Below are 19,145 nucleotides of genomic sequence, written 5' to 3' on the forward strand. Positions count from 1 at the left end.
TTCCTTACAAAGAATGTCCCCTCCCTGTACCTCCAGCACTTTCTTTATTGCCACGGGCTCCCTTTTAGACTCAATGATCTGGTCTGGGGGCATCACCACGTTGTCAGAATGCTCTTCTTTGAGCAGTACCTGCTTTTCTTCAAGTGCTAGTGGAAATCTTAAGGACTTGCCTTCCTCAATTCTGACCGCAGAATCTTGCCCTGCATTTTCCAGTGGATTTGCACTTTCTATCAAAATTTTACCTCCTTCTGTGCATAAGTGTTCTGAAGGGACTAGGGGCTCATAGTTTACCTGAGAGATCATGACATCAGGACTCTGGAGACTCTCCACGTGTCCCTCAGCTAAGCTGGGACTCAAGATGAGCGCACTTTGTGCCTCTTGCTTTTGAAGAGTCACTCTTTGCTCTTTGTTGGCATCAGATACTGTCTTTTCTTTTGGTGAAAGTACTTCCTCAGCCACAGAGGTTAGGTAAGAATGCATTGGAGGTTCTATTGAAGACTGTGGATAATTCCCTTCAGGTTCAGCTAATAAAGTTTTCAGAGGCTCAACTGTTAATGAATTAATTTGTTCTATGGACATGGCACTTGCGAAGATTTTCTTGGTATCTGATAGAACCGCCTGTGTCTCAGGCTCTTCAGGCATTAGAATACCTTCTTTGGAGAAGGTTTTCTGGGACTGTACAATCTGCAGCTGTAGGTTGGGAGATGGTTCCTTGAGAGGCTGAAAGTGAATACTGCCATTGATGCAAAGAAATTCCCTGGTGCTTTCAGGAGTGGGCTTGTCTTGCTCCAAAATGGATTGTAATTCCTGAGCTCCCAAAGGAAGCTGACTGCTCAATTCATTGGCTTTAGCAATATGCTCATAAGATTGTTGCTGGTTTTCTTCTGCAATTAAAGCAGCTTTCAAAATGGTGTCTTTCACAAACGTTGCAATTTCCTGCTCTGAGTCAAGTGCTTCAACTGCAGGACCCTTTAAGGGTGTCTGTGGAAAATCCTCAGAAACCTCTGGTGTGGACTTTGCTTTGCAGGGGCTATCAGTCATGTCTGTGTCTTCCAGAAGCACAAGCAGCTCTGCTGCACAGGTGGACTCACCCAACATATTCTCTGCTTTACAGATATAGAGGCCACTGTCTTCCCTCTGAGGGTCATTGACAATGAAAGTTCCAGAGCCATCAGCGTTATGAATGATAGTGTAATAAACACTGGTGCAAAGCTGCTTGTTTTCTTTGAACCATGCAACAGTAGGGGCAGGCTCTCCAACCACTGTGTACTCAAAGATGGCAGGAAGCCCTTGAGCACAGCGAATTGGTTTTAACTCCTTAAGGAAGTGAGGAGGACAAGGACCTCCAAGCTTTTCCAGAGATTTTGCCACTGCTGATCCTGTTTCAGTGTCTTTGTGACCCTCTCCTTTGGAATTTATTTTTAGATAGGCACTACATATTGTCTTTCCATAGTCATTACTGGCCATACATGTATACTCTCCCTCATCCTCCAGTTTGGTGAACAGAATGATCAGGCTATGATCATCACCGTCAAAAACAAATTTGTAGTCAGCAGAGGGGGTTAATAGCACTCCATTAAAGAACCACTGAATTTTAGGTGTGGGGATGCCAATGACAGTTACAGACAGTGTAGCCACATCCCCCATGCTTATATCAGCATTTGACACTTCTTTGATGAAAACTGGCACAGTGCCTTCCTTTTTGGAATCAAATTTAGTTGAGTAAACTGGAGGTTCAGACAAAAGTTCAAGTGTTTCATTTATTTTAGATAATTGAAGTTCAGCGCTATGAAGTCCTTCTTCCTCGGCAGACAGAAAAGAACTAGAAAACTCTGTATGGGGAAAAATGATTATTATTTTACTACAAAATTTTATTTAATATAAAAATAGAAATCAAAGAATTAGACACAAGTTGATGGCCTTCTTCTGCTTTATTCCTGGAATGATTAGATTATTCCAAGATTAATGTATCAAAAAGCACATTTCTAAATTTTTCTTAGCTTAACATATAAAATTATGCAAAATTATAGCTACTGTACAAAAGCAATTTTTGATCCTCTTCATCTGTGTTAGAGTTCATAAGTTTTAAAAATGCTCTCATGAGTTTTTCTTGAGATATAATTCCAATTTTAAAGTTTGAAAAACTGCTAATTAAATAGTTATAATAATCCAGCATTATTTAAATCAACTTCTAAAAAGATCCAGAATTGTTATTTATATTGAGTTTTCCTGAGTTTAAGAATAATCTTCTTTGTTAAAGACTGATTATTTCCAAAATAAACCACTGATGTTCTAATTACTGCCGCTAAAGTAATTATTAAAAATAAGAGGCTACAGGGAATGTTTAATTTGGATTTGTAAGAGAACAACTGTTTTCAGTTTCTAGAAATGCAGGCCTTCTTTCACCTATGTAAATCACCATATTACTTGAACAAATCCTTTGTAATAAGGCATTAGCCAAGAAAATAAGATAATCAAAAATAAGAGAAAACAACTCCAATATTAAAAGTTCGTTGTATTTTATTGTATAAGAAAACCTGTACAGAACCACTGAGCAAGAAACAAAGCAGTGCATAACAGAGACTCTTTAAACAGTATCCTGGATGACAGGATGAAAGACATGTAATTTTAAACAAGGAATTCGATTTTTTATTAAACCTGTTAGGTATGTAGAACAGGCCTGTTATTAATAGTTCTATTGCCTTAGCAAAAGACAGTTTTATGATTTTATTTGGTGACTTCACTTGCATCACATGAAATAGACTTACACCTTAATTCCTTTCTGTTCCAGCATATAAGCATTAGAAGACAGGACTCAAGTGTCTGCTGGCTGTAAAAATACTGGAGAAACTCATCTATAGCATGCAGAACACATATTCAGGTATTTATTATTTTAATTAAATCATAAAACCATTGATAATTTTACATATTAATGGTGATCACTTAACTTTGCATTTAATCTACAATACATAATTTGTGTTACCTTTCCCTTCACTTGAACTCACAAAATATCTGTAAAGGGAATGAATGTGAATACGGTTAAAATACCCTTACTCACTAGTATGTTGAACTATTTTCAAATATTTTTCCTTACTTCAAGCCATGGTATTATTAGCCATAAAAAGGATAGTAAATGAAATCCAAATGTGCTGAAACTTGAAAGGCATAGTTAAAAAAATTACATGTTGTGGTAGCAGCTATTAATTGTCTAAACTCAACTATGTGCAATACAATAAATTCTTTATCCAGAATCAGAGAAATTAATATTTTGGGGTTTTACGTTACATGCCATTGAGTCAGAAAATAAAAAATTCCATTTCATTATCTATGACAATTAAAGTAAGCCAAGGCTTACTTTTCTTTATTCAGTCACTGTTATTCTGCATATACTCAAGTTTACCATACTTGAAACTAAGAGAATTACAGAATTCTAATGAGCAAAATCAAACAAAGCCCTCTTTCTTATATGAATAAGAGTATTTTTCAGCTCTTCCTGAAATCCAGTAGGACATTAAAACATTTTTCCATTTCTCTCTTTCTCTTTTTTTTAAGAAACAAGGTTTGAACTGTTGCTGTGCTGTATGATGTTTGAGTAAAGCATGCTTGTCATGTTTGCTTCAATCTGAGTTTCTCGTTAATTTTAACATCCATTATGTGACTAAGTGCAGAATAAATCTCTAAGTTCCTATCTATAGGATTAGTTTTATTTCAGGAATTTTTGATGTGATACATTACATTATGTCTATAATTATTATCACAGATATTGTGTGCTCACTGGATGGAACAGGAATGATTGTTCTACAATAGTGTATCTACGCTGATGAGTTATGGTGGCTCAAACAGATAATTCAGAAATTTTTTTGTGAGGGAGGCAGGGGAATCCTGACTGCTCTGCCTATTTTCTGTACATTGTCTCTATTGCTTCTTTAATTTGGATAGCTGTTAGAGAATTCCCATGTTGAGAATAAAGATTGATAGATGAAAGAAACATAATAAACATAATTGGATATGAATTCTTTTGAAAATTAAATTTAAATTAAGTGTTTACATTTCAAATTAAAATTGGCATTTTAAATATGATCATGGTACTTAAATATTGCTAAACACAGGTGACAAATATAGCCATTAACTAACAATAAGTAATTTAAGAGGTGGAGGGAGATAAAATTTATCTTTAATTGTAATATTCTTTCTCTCGTCCTTTGTTACAAAATTAAAGTTTATTCTAAATTGTATTAAGAATAATTACTATTAGGTTGACACAGAATTGTATTGTTGAATGATCACCTCTAAGGTCTTTTGGTCCTACCCTTCATTTTCAGAATTTTTTTATATTTGTCGAGTCTTATATGAGAAGACTTAGGTCCGCATTAGTATATAGGTAAGATATTAAGGAGTATGTTAATTTACTGTTATTTTAATTTTAAACGACAAAATTAAGGAGTTACTTTAGAAACATAAACATCATAATAAAAATTGAATGCTTATTAAGCTATATTAGTTTTAAAGATGAAATTCAGTGAAACTGATAGGAAAGCTTGTTATCTTGTTATTTATATATAATCTGAAATACAAATTACCATGTTGTCTCAATTCTAAAAATATCCCACTTTTTTTTTAATTTTAAAGATTCTGAAATCAGAATACAGTTTTAAAATCTATATGTAAACACAATATGATAGTTTCCCTTTTTTCCCCAGGCCAATACTAAATTATTGCTGCATTTTACACTTGATGTCATCTCAAAAATGGAGAAAAATAAGGTATCTCCAAAAGTGGAAAGATCTGTTTGCTTATTCTGCAAATGTCTAGGTGAACCCTGCCCACAAAGAGCACAATTGGTCCCTTGGAGCCAGTGAGAATTAAAGCGCTTATGAAGAGGAATATTAATAATGAATATATTTTTAAAAGAGATGAAGTTAATATATTAAGATTGAAACGTCAAACAGATTATAGAGTTAGTTGCCAATTGGGAGAAGCTGGTTTTTGTTGTTTGTTTTGCCTAGTCTCAGTCAAAGTAAATAAACATGGGTTTGGATACAAAGGGGTTACAATTCCAAAAATAACTTAGAATGGGAGCAGAGAGATTTGCCCTTACCAATTTGTCTGCGTGGTCTTCTGATACGGTCTCCACTTTTACATTGTACTTTTGCATATATGGTTGATCTGCTAAAAGAGAGTCCATTCCACTGAAACACTTTGTGGAGGAGGCATGAGGGTAAATAGAAGTACAAACAATTAGGTAGCCAACGAGAGATTTAATTGTGTTTGATGTTACACAGCATGATTCACACAAGTGATGATTCCACAGTTCAAATAACAAAATATTTACATGTATTACAAAGGTGAGATTTCTACACAGAGATTATTTCTTCAGGGGTCTCCAAGGTAATGAATTCAAATATGGTGGACCTGTTTGGAAGTTTATTAGATCCATATAATTGGGAAAATTAGACCAATTCTAATAATTACTGAGGCACTAAAACATTACATTTTAAGTTAAGGTGAGTGCTGCAAAGCTCTCAGCCATTCCTGATTTGTTTGTAGCTACACACCTGTACTCTCCTTCATCACTCTTTACTAAGCTTGTTATAAACAGGTTGTGGAACCCTGTGCCACTTTCCTCAACACTGAACCTTCTTCCTTGGACCAATTTTCCATCTTTGTACCAGTAAACTGTGGGTCTTGGAGAGCCACGAACTAAGCACTGAAAATATGCTGCTGTACCTATTGGTGCATAACAGTCAGAAATACCTTTGATAAACCTGGGAGGCCCTTCCACCACCTGAAATTCAAAAAAACTGTCTGTGTAGTTGCTCTTTAAGACCAATTCTTCCGTCAAACTGCTTAAAGTCACTTTGCTTTTCTTTGCTATCATAGCAAATATTTCAGAATCTCCCATGGTGAGGAATCCCCGACAGATAGCCTCTCCTACACAGTTCACAGCTCTGCACCTGTATGTTGCACTATCAGAAAGACAGACATCTCGAATTTTAAGAGTGTGACTTCCCTTCTCCTCGCTAATCACGTATTTAATATTATCTGGCTCAATACACATATATTCTTTATACCACTTAACTTCGGGAGTAGGGATCCCTATGACTGAACATTTGAATACAGCATCTGAATTTTCTGGAATTTTAAAATCACAAATAGGCATTATAAAGCGAGGAGGCATTTCAAATACTTCTAAATCAATTTTTAGTTCTTTGTCTTCTCCCTCCCTTGAATCCATATTTGGATCTACAAAATTAAATGGAAGAACATCTAGACTCACAATCATACTTTTATGGTCAGGAGTAAATTCGGGAACTGTCACTATTTTCACCTGCTTCTCAAATTCTTTAACGTCTTTTTCACTTAATTCAACTTCCAGGACAATTTCTTGGGGAGAAGGTGTTCTTGATGATGTGGTGTGTTCCAAATCAAACTCCATGACATGCTGATGTGTTACTGGAGGTGGGAGTGCCACCACTCTTTCTTCCTGGGGCATTATGTCTACATTTGCAAAGCTCTTTGCTTCCCCTATGATGTTTACAGCATGACACATGTACTCTCCCCCTTCTCCTTTTTGAATGTTAGAAATTTCCAGTGAACACACATTACCCACTCTTTCAATTTTGATTCTTTCATTTGGCTCTAGTAAAGATTTATTGCGATACCATTTCACACCAGGAACTGGAAGACCTTCAACTTCAACAATGAAGCCTAGTGTTGTGTTTTCATATACCTTCCTTTTCGTCAGAGGTTCAATAAAAGATGGAGGCATTTCATTGTCTTTGGGCTCAATGGCTTCATTGGGTGTACCAAATGAATCGGAATGCCATATTTCATAAGCTGAACCTCTCTCTTCTGTAGGTGTGTAGAAATGCTCATTTGGTGTACTGTCTTCCCTTTCTATTTTTGATGGATATGTTTTAAAAGTACCAGTGGGGTTTGGTCCTCCAGTAGGAATAGAATATCTCTCTAGTGCCTCCCCTGGGGGTGTGGAATATCGCTCTAGAGTCTCTCCTGGGGGTGTGGAGTATCTCTCTAGAGTCTCTCCTGGGGGTGTGGAGTATCTCTCTAGAGTCTCTCCTGGGGGTGTGGAGTATCTCTCTAGAGTCTCTCCTGGGGGTGTGGAGTATCTCTCTAGTGTCTCCCCTGTGGGTGTGGAGTATCTCTCTAGTGTCTCCCCTGTGGGTGTGGAGTATCTTTCTCCTATCTCACCTTCGGAAGGTGTTGAATATCTTTCAACAACTTCCCCTAAAGGTGTGGAATATCTTTCAACTGTCTCACCTCCTGAATGTATTGAGGATTGTTTAGTTATATCTGAAGGATTAAAATATAAGTCAGGGGACTTTGGAGATTCAAAATATTCAACAGATGATGGTGGGGTATAAAACTGATCTAACTCAGATATTTCTTCACTGGTTGTACTTCCCACACCAATGGAAATGTCAGACTCAGGAGAAAATGGACGACCTAGTGATTCCTGTTTCTGGTTGTAGTATTCATACACAGTGTTGAAAGTTACTTCTTCCACCTCCATTGAAGTGATTGATTCACTCTGGACAAGCTTTGCCTGGTCTCTCGTGTCTTTAGTTTCAGGAACCTCACGCTTTCCAGCAGCAAGTAAATATTGTGTTAGGGAGGTCTCAGATTCCGCTACCTCAGTGGTATGTGCCTCATCTAATTTAGGAATACTTTGAGAAAAACTAGTTTCTATCATTTCTCCTTCTAAAGTGGAGAAAGAAGCTTTGTTCAGAACTTGAACTTCTTCATAACATTTTTCTTCTCCAGAGGCATGAATGTTTGTACTTATTTGTTCACCTGGATTCTGTTGTTCTTCAGTCATCAAGAGTGGGAAGCACTGACTGAGGGAGAGCTGTCTATGGAGTGTGTCAGCTTCCTGAACATCACCCCTGTGGTCTTCCAAAGTGGCATCTGTATATTCCTGTGTCCCACCATCCTGCTTTGGAAATGATGCCAACTCTGGTTCTAGAGTACATTCTTCTTCCATTTCACCAATCTCTAAAGGCTTTTCCTCACTTGCTGCTTTTTTCAAATGTGAGATGAAACTTCTACCTCCATTTTCTAGAAGACAATTTTTCTCAGAAAGATCAGTTTCTTCTATATCTGCAGATGAGGTTGGAAGTAGGGCACATGATTCACTATAGATTTCTTCAGAAAAGGACTTAAGAGAAAGATCAGTTTTTAAAATGTCTAAGTTTTGTTCCTGTACATGTCGGACTTCTTTTTCTAAAGAAATGGAATTTTCATCAATACTACTTTTCTCCACCATAGTTCTATTTGAAAGCTCTTGACTGGAAGAAATTTCTTGACTGGCAAATACATTATTTTGCACATTTTTAGAGATACTCTGTGTATCAGGTTGTAACGTTTCAGGGCTAGGAATTTTTTCTTCATAATGTATTTCCTGCTGTTCCCTAGTTTCTTGCCCTTGGAACTCCAGAGCTGGATCTCCTATATGAGAATACATTTGTTTTAGATGAAACACAATGTTCTCAGTGTCAGCAGGATGTTGGATTTTAAAATAAGCTTCTTCTGGTTGACCACTATCTAATTCTTGGAATTTCACATCTGTGTGTTTTATTTGAGTATGAAACTGCTTTAAGTCAAATGTAATAGGTGATTCATGTTCAGCTCTTTTAGAAATTGCAGGTTTATCTATAAGACTTATTTTTTCCTGTTGTTCCCTTTCTTGTGCTTCAAATTCCTTATGAGTTTGAGAGGACAGCAGCTTTAAATTTATTGTGATGTTAGATGAATCTGATTCAGCATTTGGAGACATTTTCTCTGCCTGATACATATTTGCATTTAGATTGCTTGATCTTGATTCTCTTTGCTTTAATGAAAAGGCTTTGTCATCAATCTTCTTTTGAGGAGGATTAAAAAATGATGTTCTGGTAGGTCTTTTTTCTAGAACTCCTTTTTCTACATGTAATTTTTCAAATTCGATAATTCTATGCTTCACCTTTTTCCCCGGGTAGTGTATCTCTTCACCAAGGGATTCTTCATATACAATGGCAGATGAATCTTTTGTATTGTAACTGTCAGAAATTCTCTCGGAGTGAATATTTGGTGAATAGTCACTTTGAGCACATTCTTGTATATTTTCCTTTTCTGATCTACCAAGTTTTCCAAAATTGTTTCTTACTTCTTTCTTAATAGTGACATCACTGAAATCATCAACAAATGGATAAACAGTACCCTCTGCTTGGTGCAGCTTTGACTTTTCACTTATCTGTCTCTCTTTCCCTTCAGCCTGACATTGTATGAATTCAGCCCTGATGGGCTTGCTGATTTTTATGGTTCTTGAAGCACCATGCACAAATCTGGGAATTTTTTCTCTAGAAGGTATGCAACGCACCTGCTCTTTCTGGTCTATTTTCTCAATAGTCTCAAGGCTTTGAAAATAGTCCCTTACTGAATATTCTTTTACATTTGTCCAGGGAGTAAAGGGACCAGCTGGATAATCACAAAAATGTGCCCTTACAGATGCTCCCTGGACTTGCAGTTGCTGATCTCTGGAATATTTTCCATAAATTTCACCAATATTTTCGAATTGACTATTTTCCCTATAAGTGACAGGCTCCACTGTTAGATCTGAAACACTTTCAACTGCCCCTGAATTGTTTTCAGCAACACATTTATATTTTCCAGAATCTTGAGAATTAACATCCTTAATATATAATCGGTGGCTACAATTAACTTCTTCAAACTGAAACTTCTGGTTCTGCTTTAAAAGGACTCCATTTTGAAACCATGTTACAACTGGCTGGGGCTCACCGGATATTAAACATTTAAGAATGATGGAATCCCCTTCTCTACACCTGGCATGCTTTGGCATTTCTTGTAACATTTTTGGCGGTTCATTAGTAATATCAGACAAAAATACAAATCTGTGTTTTGGTGATTGAGTAACTTGATCTTGAGGCATTGATTTAGGTTCTAGCTCCTCAGTTTGAAACATTTCTTTAGACTCTTTATCCTGTTCTGGGATAGGAGTAGCTGCTGTTACCTGAATTTCTACAGGAAAGGAAAGCAATTCTGTGTCTCCAGAGGGAGGAATTTGTGGGTTAGTTTTTAACAAATGAAGATTTGTTTGGCCCTCTTGACTCATAGATGGATGGGCGCCTTTTGCGTGGTCAAACACCAATGCTAGCTCTTCTTCCTCATCAAAGTAGTCACGGAACACTGGGACTTTATGTGCTTTGACATCATGTTTTTGTTTTGCTTTCACTTTAAGCATACTGGTTGTTTTTACTGTTCCATATTGGTTAAATAGCACACAAGTAATAGAACCTTCATTCTGATGATGAACAGATGAAAGAGTTAATATTGAATAGTTTTCCAAAGAATGAATGATAAAGTTTTGATTACGTGGGATTGGCATGTCATTGTTATACCACGTCACTATAGGTTGAGGATATCCTTGAAAATGACACACAAAATTACAACTGTCACCTTCATAAACTTCTTGAGATTCAATTTCTTGAAGAAATGAAGGTGGGCAACGTTGTGGGCGTTTTCGAAAAGAATTTTCAAAAAATCTCATGTTTTCTTCCTTCTGTTCAGTTTTGAATTCATCAATTTGTGTAGAAGCAGAGAGTTGTAATTCTCTCAAATCATCCTTTTTTATTCTTTCACTAGCTATTTCTTCACTTTCTTCAACACTTACAAGTGTACCAAAAGATTCGCTGGCATGTTGTGTAATAGCTTGAGACACTTTTTCAGGAGTCTCATATACTTCCTCCTTCTCACATACATTAGTGATATATGTGGATGACTCTCCAATTGTAGTATTGGCCGTAATTTCTTCCAGCTGTCCTCTTGCTTGTGTATTTTCATTTACTAGAATCTCACCATATAAATGGTCTTTTGGTAGACTTTCCTTTACCAGTGCTTCTTGGCTCATTCTTGTTTCAGTCTGGAAAATTTCCTCATCAACAATAGTTTGAAAGCTTGTGGGAAGTTCCTCAGATTCTATATTTTGATCCATTTGATTATAAAGGGCATGTGGATTTTGCACAATACTCTCAGCTGAATTATCTACCTTATAACTTTCGGCTAGATCAGACATAGATCTGATTTTCATGTCCTCTCTAGAGAACAGAATATCTTTATCACTAGCTTCACTTCTCAAAGTTCTTGAGCTTATTTCAGAAGACGTATCTAAAAGAGATAATTTCTTTTTCTCCATTAACGTTTTTCTAGCCTCCCTTAAACGTTGCAACTTCACTTTGGTCTCCTTGTCCAGGAAACTTTCACCTACATTAAGCCATCCTCTTATGTCAGATTTACTTTCTAAATATTCTTCATCATACATGTAATCTGTTTTCTTGGCAGAACTTATTGTCTTAAAATGTATAGTTCTCATCATTCCCTTTTGTTCCACATCTTGTTTTTTGTTAAAGGGAGAGCCAGTAAACCTCAGGTCAACCTTTATCCTATCTTCTCCCCTTTCACCTAAAGCCTCCACATTTTCATGTGTCTGTTCTGCTCTTTTCAGAAATTCTAAATATTTCTCATCTTGCCCTTTTTGGATAACAAGCAATGATGCAGTTGATTCAGCAGACCCTTCACTGTTAATTGCTAGTAACCTATAACTTCCAGAATCTCTGTCTTGGACCCTTTTAATCTCTAAGCTGGAAGAGTGATGGTGTAAATCACTCTCAGCTTTTATAATCCGACGAAGACCTGTTGGGATGGGCCGATTGTTATGAAACCAAGTCATTTCTGGAGTTGGACAGGCAATTAATCTACATGTAAAAACAACTGGTTCACCCTCTAAAACATATTTAAACGTAAGTTTCTGGGTAAAAGAAGGCTTAAAATATTCAGGCCAGGAGCTTGTAGATGATATTCTACTTGCATATCTTTTAGCAGCCATGGAGCTGTGGTCTATGTCTTCAGAATCTGAAAAGGCGTCACGTGTATCCCTTTCTGAATGTTCAGATTCCCCCTCGGAGAATAATTCTGGAAAAAAAAAAAAAAAACCTTTTACTATTTTCCATAGAATTTGAAAAAGTTGAAAGTAAATAAAATTGCAAAATAGGAAATGAAATAAATTGCATGCTACAGATCTCACAAATCCATAGAAAAATTCACTCACCATATTTGTTCGAATAAACGCAACACCATGCTCTGTTTAAAAGATTCTGACACGAAAATCGTTCGTTGTCTGGTCTTTTCTTCAAACTGTTGAAATTTCTTCTTGAACAAGCAAAAATGCATTTCAAAATAACATGTTCCTGTGCATATTTGTTTTGAGAGCAGGAAAACTTTGTTCTTTTGATGGCTAAGTGGAAAATCTTACCTGACTTGCAGAGAGTGGAATAAACGCCCTTTCTGATTCTTTTGATTGTAGATTAAATTATTATATTTTTGAGAATTAACTATTTAAAGAGTATATACAAGAACTATAACCATAAATAATTAGCTAAAATAAAATGAGAAGGCGTTTATTCGAACTAATACAGCCATAAAGTCACAGTGTTATGCAAAGAAAAGCAGGCAATAAGGATCACATAAGGCAGCTATCTGCAAGCCAGTGTAAGAGACATATCAATGTTAAAATGATATATGTGCATGAAGTGTAAACCAGATGGGAATGAAATGTTTTCACACAACCTCAGTAAAGTAGCATTTCAATCATAATTCATTCATGACATTGCATTCTGAGAATGACAGCTAGGTTATTGTCTATTGTTCAATGTAATTCACTGTGATTTTGAAAACAAACTTCTACTTCATGATTTCATGCATTAAGATGACAACTTTTCCTAATACACACTTTTGGAAATGACTGCAAACATAAAGTTGAATTTGGCTGATAAATTTTAAATACAAAATTTTAAATTAACATACAATAAATTACTGTGAAATGCATGTAACCATCAAAATTCTAAACCAAGCATGCGACATAGTAATATATACTCTAAGAGATATATTTGTATATCTATGTCATTTTTTTTTCTCAATAATACTAAGAGAAAGAAGGCAACTCAAGGATCCTATTAATCCTTTAGAATTTCTACTTAAATCTCACATCCGTTATAACAATACCTTTCATTTCCATCTCAATCTCTTGTTCAATCCTCTCATGCAAAATTGATTCAGGAGCTAAAATAGAAAAACATACAAAGAGATTTTAGTGATTAATTGCATATACTTTCTGCATCAATTCATGACTTATATGATTAAAGTTTTCTTTTTATTATAATAACAGAAAACTGCATTCCCCAAATTTACCAAAAAGTCCATGCCAAACAAACTATTGAGCTGATAAAACACATGACAATGTTGACAGAAAGATTTAAAACATTTTTATTTTAGGTTCTTCATGAAATTTCCACTTTTAGTTCTATAAATCCCCATGCCTTTACATGCATTCCGAAAGCAATCTACAAACCAAAGGAATATTATTTTCTAAAAAATGTCCTATTAACTAAACACAAGCTAAGAGATGAAATCACATTTAGAAAGAACATGCATTTTCTAAATTGCTACTTTAGCAGAGGGCTATTCTCAGTTTTTCCTGCTAGTAAATACTCCTTTGATTTGAACCACCTTTCAAACTTTAAACTACACAAAGTCCAATTACATATTAAGAAACAAAACAAAGACTTATCAAAACTGTTTTTATTACACAAGGACGATGCACAGCTTTTAGACACAGTCATATCTAGGGCAGCTCCTTGGGAAAGGCTGGGAATCTCATATCACTCTCAGTCTTCAGTCCACGTGGTATCCTGTCAGTAGACTTGATTCCCTTGTTCTCAGTTTCTTATGGTTTTTGGCATGAAGTTAACGACAAACTTGATGTTTTCTTTGACGATTCTCTTTTTACTTCACGGGTTGTTTTAATTTGTGACTCTTTGAGTGTTTTAATACTTTTAGTGTCTGAACCCAGAGTAATTTTTGTAAGTGCTCTGGCTTGCCATTCTTTTGCTAGGTAAGAATAAAGTTAGGGAAAGGCATAAATTAGCTGTGTTTGTAAGAATAAAAAACATGCTGAATGTGGAGAAGATGGAATGTCATTAGGATGCGAAGGAAAGGCAGCATGTTAGTCATCAAACTAATATACAATATGTCTATGTTTATTATGCACATAAGAACTGTATTCAAAAAGACTTCCAGGGGTTTGTCATTCCTACTTGATCTTGGTGGATAACTATGTAGCCTATATGAACTTATTAGGCCAAAATAAAAAAGGAACATATAAAGACTGGCCTATGTCAAATAATTAGACAACTGTGCCTGATCTTTCACTCTTCAAACATCTAAAAATGTCTTATCTTTCAACTTTCTTAGGTACAAGTAAGGCAGTTGGATGTTCAAAAAAATTCTTTTGCTTCAAGAACACTTTAATATTATCAATTGGAACTGAGTGAACTGGAGATCCTAGGGCAAGAGAGCCGAGTTCAAATCAATTCTGGGAATATGACAGTCAAACACTGCACTATAGCACTAGATTCTTTAGGAAGTGAGTTAAGAGATCTACATTTCTCCCACCTTCACGACACAGCCAACTCCCAATTACGTTACTGAAAAAATTGTCATGCTCTCACCTACAGGACTTGTAGACAACACCTCCAAATAAATAGTTACTCTGTATGATTACTGTGCTAGCCAGCAGCTGCAGTGAAATTGAGGGTCAACTCTCTGGCTGGTGGAATTTTCTATCTAATTTACATAACTAGACCTCAGTTCTCGAGATATTGCCTTTGTAGGCTATGGTGACAGAATGAGAGATAGCTATAGAACAAAATCTCATTAAGAAAGAATAGACCTCTTTTTGGTGAGTAGGTTATATGAATTTGGTGAGATACATTATATGAATCAATGAACTGTATTCTCTGTACTGGGTAGGAAGAAAGGCCAATGTTTCAAAATTCTGTGCAGAGATGGCTGTGCACCTACATAGCACTGCATTGCCCCCTTTTCATCCCTAACACCACTATGGCCTGGATCAGGGAGGAACTTGAGGCCAGAGCTTTCCACAGACCCCTGGAGATGCCTGAACTTCTTCCACGAGCTTCCTTCCATGAGACTCAGTGAAGCTGTTTTGCCTACGGGCACACAACACAGGCTTATAGCACCTGAAAAATATTTTTCTCATTTCATTAATATCCAAAAGGCAAGTCCATGGATAAGAGGAAGAAGTTATCACTTGCCCAGACAAGTTTATTCCTGCTTTTCCAGACATAATGGAGAATCAAGCCCAATAACGACAAAAATTGTGATCTTGCTATGAGAAAATTATACAATTCCAGGAGGATTTTAAGCCTGTGAAAGCAGCATCGTTTATGGAGAAATATCTAGAGACTTCTAATTTTGGTCCAGAGAGAGTCTTGTTATTTTCAGTGCCCAATTTTCTATTTTTCTTTTTTGGAGATGGAGTCTAGCTCTGTTGCCCAGGCTGGAGTACAGTGACCCTATTTCGGCTTACTGCAACCTCTGCCTCCTGGGTTCAAGCGATTCTTCTGGCCTCAGCCTCCTGACTAGTTGGGATTACAGGCATGCACCAACATCCAATATGCCTGGCTAATTTTTGTATTTTTAGTAGAGATGGGGTTTCACCATATTAGCCAGGCTGGTCTTGAACTCCTGACCTCAAGTGATCTGGCTGCCTCAGCCTCCCAAAGTGCTGGGATTACAGGCATGAGCCACGGTACTTGGTCCCAATTTTCTATTTTCATGGCCCCTTTGTAAACAACTAGAACCTCCAGATGTGAAAATAAAGAGGAGATAAGAATTGTTGAACCTCTTACTATTAAAACAATTAAACTGAAATTTACCACAGTATCTGGCACAATAATAAATACCCAATAAGTACTTCTCAGACTACAACATTTTAACTTTGCTACATTTTCTTGGTGGTGCATTGGTAAATAGTAGAAAATGCAGCACATAGGAAATAAACCTTTGCTTCCTGAACCTACGTTTAAAAATTAAACTTTCTGAATCTAGACTGGTAAGTTAAATTTTCAGGATAATCATGGCCAATGACTTGGCTGACCTTCAGAAGTCATTTATGAATAGGGTGCTAGTTTAGAGATATTCTAATTAATATATTTGTGGATTGAATTTGCATGGCAGAAAAGCTGCATAAAGCGATGAGGATGAAATGAAGCAAGTCATAGCTAAAAATCAATTAACCACCTTCTACACTTAGTACTGCTGACGTTGTCCTCTCTCCACAGTCATTGTGTACAATGCAGCTGTATAGTCCTTGGTCTACCAGCTGAACATTATATATGGTAAGAAACTGAATATTTCCATTTTGTGATTGTTTCAGTCTCTCGGATTCCTCTATCTTTGCACCTTCATGAGTCCAGGTTACATCAATGAAAGAATCATCTTTTAAAACACAGAGGAATTGAGCCGTGTCACCGCACTTTACAGTGACGTCCTGAAGATGCAGGAGAATCTTGGGCGCCTCACCCGTGGACTCTTCAGCACATTCCTTAGATAGCTCAGTGCTTTCTGCAATTTGTGAAAGGGATGCAGTATGGCGCAAATGTATATCTTGAACGGATGCAGCTGTGTGGATGGAACTTTGAGATACACTTTCAAAAACCTGCACTTCATATTCATATGATGATCCTTGAAACGACTTAATTTCCTTTTTGCTCTCCTCCTTTGTGAAAGAGGAATCTGCTACTGCCTGGGACTTGGTGGACTCTCTTACATCTTTCCCAGAACTTTGCCTATCTAGGGCTTGCACTGTATAATCAAGTGACAAGAAAAAGAAAAGAATATTAAGATCTAAGCTTTGTCACTTGCCCATGTTAGTAACACAAAATGGCATGGAAGATGAAGATGAAAGACATAATTGTCACTTGGAAGCAGCATGCCAGATGCAACATGATCTAGATGTCAGGATCACACAAAAGAAAATTCATTCCCAGTGATTCAGTGCCGAGTGGTTGATGAAGCCTCATGCAGATGCCATGCAGTATCTGGTTCCTTCTTTCTGTTGTCATTTCAGCTATCCAAAGTGACCCAGTCTGTCTTTCTCTCTTTCACTCTAGCTGACTGTATTTGGGTTAGCATTTGCTCTCTGTCCACGGTATGCTTTATAAGTAATAATCAGCAAATAGATCATTTAATGACGCAATGATACAATATTGCTTAGAAGAGTAAAGAAGCCAAGCAAAGGCGGTGCCCAATAAAATAATTACTGGTTCTCTATTGCATAGAACACATACTTCAGTGAAATTTAAAGTATGTAGGTTAACCCATAATTGAGGACCTAGGGGGAGTTATTGCATGTTATTTTATTAGTAAGTTATGGACGGACCACAGTATGCAATAAAACAAACAGCAGAGACTCTCATTAGTAACAGTGGGACTGAGAGGTATACAGCAAATCAAAGTCCTTGAAGCAAGATGGGCTTTACCTTTTGGAGTCACTGTGAGTGTAGCTGCACAAGTGGCTTCCCCAGCACTATTGGCTGCTTTGCAAGAGTACTGCCCAGCATGCTCTGAGTAAGCATCAACTATAAGCATTAAAGCCATGCCTGTGGACTCCTCAAAATGGAAAACTACATCTTTTGTTGGTAGAATTAGCTGCTGGTTATGAAACCATTGGATTTCTGGCTTGGGAGTGCCAGAAACCCTTGCATGAAATCTGACTGTCTCCCCGCTGTGCACCCTGAGGCTTGACAGAGGCTGGATGAAGCTGGGCTTTTGGCCAAGGGGCTCCTTCTTAAATGAAACTGATAAAGAGACATGCCATTGGGAGTTTGATGTATTTTCTTCAAATTTGCTAAATCCTGAAAAGAAGCATACCAATTTTTAATGTCTTACCTTGCATTGAAACCAGAACTCATCTGGAGTTGTCTACAGATTTGTCACAAATTTCAATAATGGACTAGAATTCAGTCCAATCCTAATGCCTTGTCCTTGTATGTCACTATTGATTCGAAGTCACACAAGTTCACTTCCATTTCCCAGAGAAGCAAGCTGAGACATGAATGGGCTAAGGAACTTCACTACATTGTTCATGAAGGCAATAGTGGAGTACCCAACAGGGTTTCAGACATTCTTTTCTTTCTTCCTCTGGTTGTAAAGTCAACTTTTTAATTTTAAACCACTTTAAATTCATTATTTAAAAAACATCTAGTTACAGTTAATGCGTAAGGTTAAGAAAAAAATATAAGTTTCTCTAAATCCTTATGTATTTGTATGTACTTAATACTACATAGACTGTATTTGCTCAGGAAAAATAGTCCCACTATATAAAAATGCTATCCTTGTTTGAATCAAAGTCCCCGTGTTACTGAGGAAGTGTTTCTGATTACAATTTAAGAGCCCCAACTAACAGAAATGTTAAACCACTTTAGGACTGGACCCCTTAACACTAAGACATTCTTGAAAGGAGGATGAATATCGCTCGCTGGTGTAAAGACCTGAAACGGTCTAGCTTTTGTGAAATCAAAATTGTGTCAGCATGATAGGAGGATGATAACACTCTTAGATGTTTTTAAAATATAATTTTTATCTTAGCCAATTGAGAAAACAAATCTACCTATTTCTGCAGCATATTTCACCCCCTTCTGATTCATGCTGATCAGGAAGCATGACAGCTGGTGACAGCAGCAATACATTACAAATTGTTACAGAGAAAAAGCGGGGCCAAATGAAACATGATGGTCTATGATTCACAATGAAAAGTGGTAAAGGAGAAGCGAGAACATGGCATATAACTGGAAATAATTAGTTGAATTAGAAGAGAATGGTAGGTACAATGATGATTTACATGAACTCTTGAGTAATTGTTACAGACATTGTTAAGATTCGATCTATATTTAAATGGGGTTCTGAAAGTTGTTTTACTTTACCTTCCAGACTCAGGTTGGCTGTGCTTGACACTTGGCCTACAGCATTACTAGCAACAAACGTGTAAGTTCCTTCATCTTCTGGATAAGCTTCGGCAATTTCCAGCTGGTAAGTGTCTTCAAATTGAGTCATTCTAAAGAACCGAGATGGCTTGATTTTCTTGTCTTTGCTGTACCAAGACACTTTTAGATCTGCGACACAAAAGAAAAGAGATACTTTAACCACAAAAACGAGTGGATTTTTACAATTTACCTGCAAACACAATGTTAATAATACTAGTGCCTACATTTCAT

The 19,145-nt window shown here is 36.7% G+C and overlaps 1 protein-coding gene across 1 annotated transcript in view; it reads right to left on the reverse strand.

Moving 5' to 3' along the window:
• TTN (titin) overlaps positions 1-19,145 on the reverse strand; it is a 278,608-nt gene that overhangs the window by 210,297 nt on the left and 49,166 nt on the right. The window contains exons 44-45 of the mRNA XM_030802350.1: positions 18,855-19,043; positions 13,072-13,128 (exon numbers count right to left, since the gene is read on the reverse strand). Coding sequence (XP_030658210.1) covers positions 13,072-13,128; positions 18,855-19,043 — 246 coding nt within the window. The remainder of the gene's footprint in view (positions 1-13,071; positions 13,129-18,854; positions 19,044-19,145) is intronic.

Source organism: Nomascus leucogenys, chromosome 22a, assembly GCF_006542625.1.
Source record: "Nomascus leucogenys isolate Asia chromosome 22a, Asia_NLE_v1, whole genome shotgun sequence".
Lineage (NCBI taxonomy): Eukaryota > Metazoa > Chordata > Mammalia > Primates > Hylobatidae > Nomascus > Nomascus leucogenys.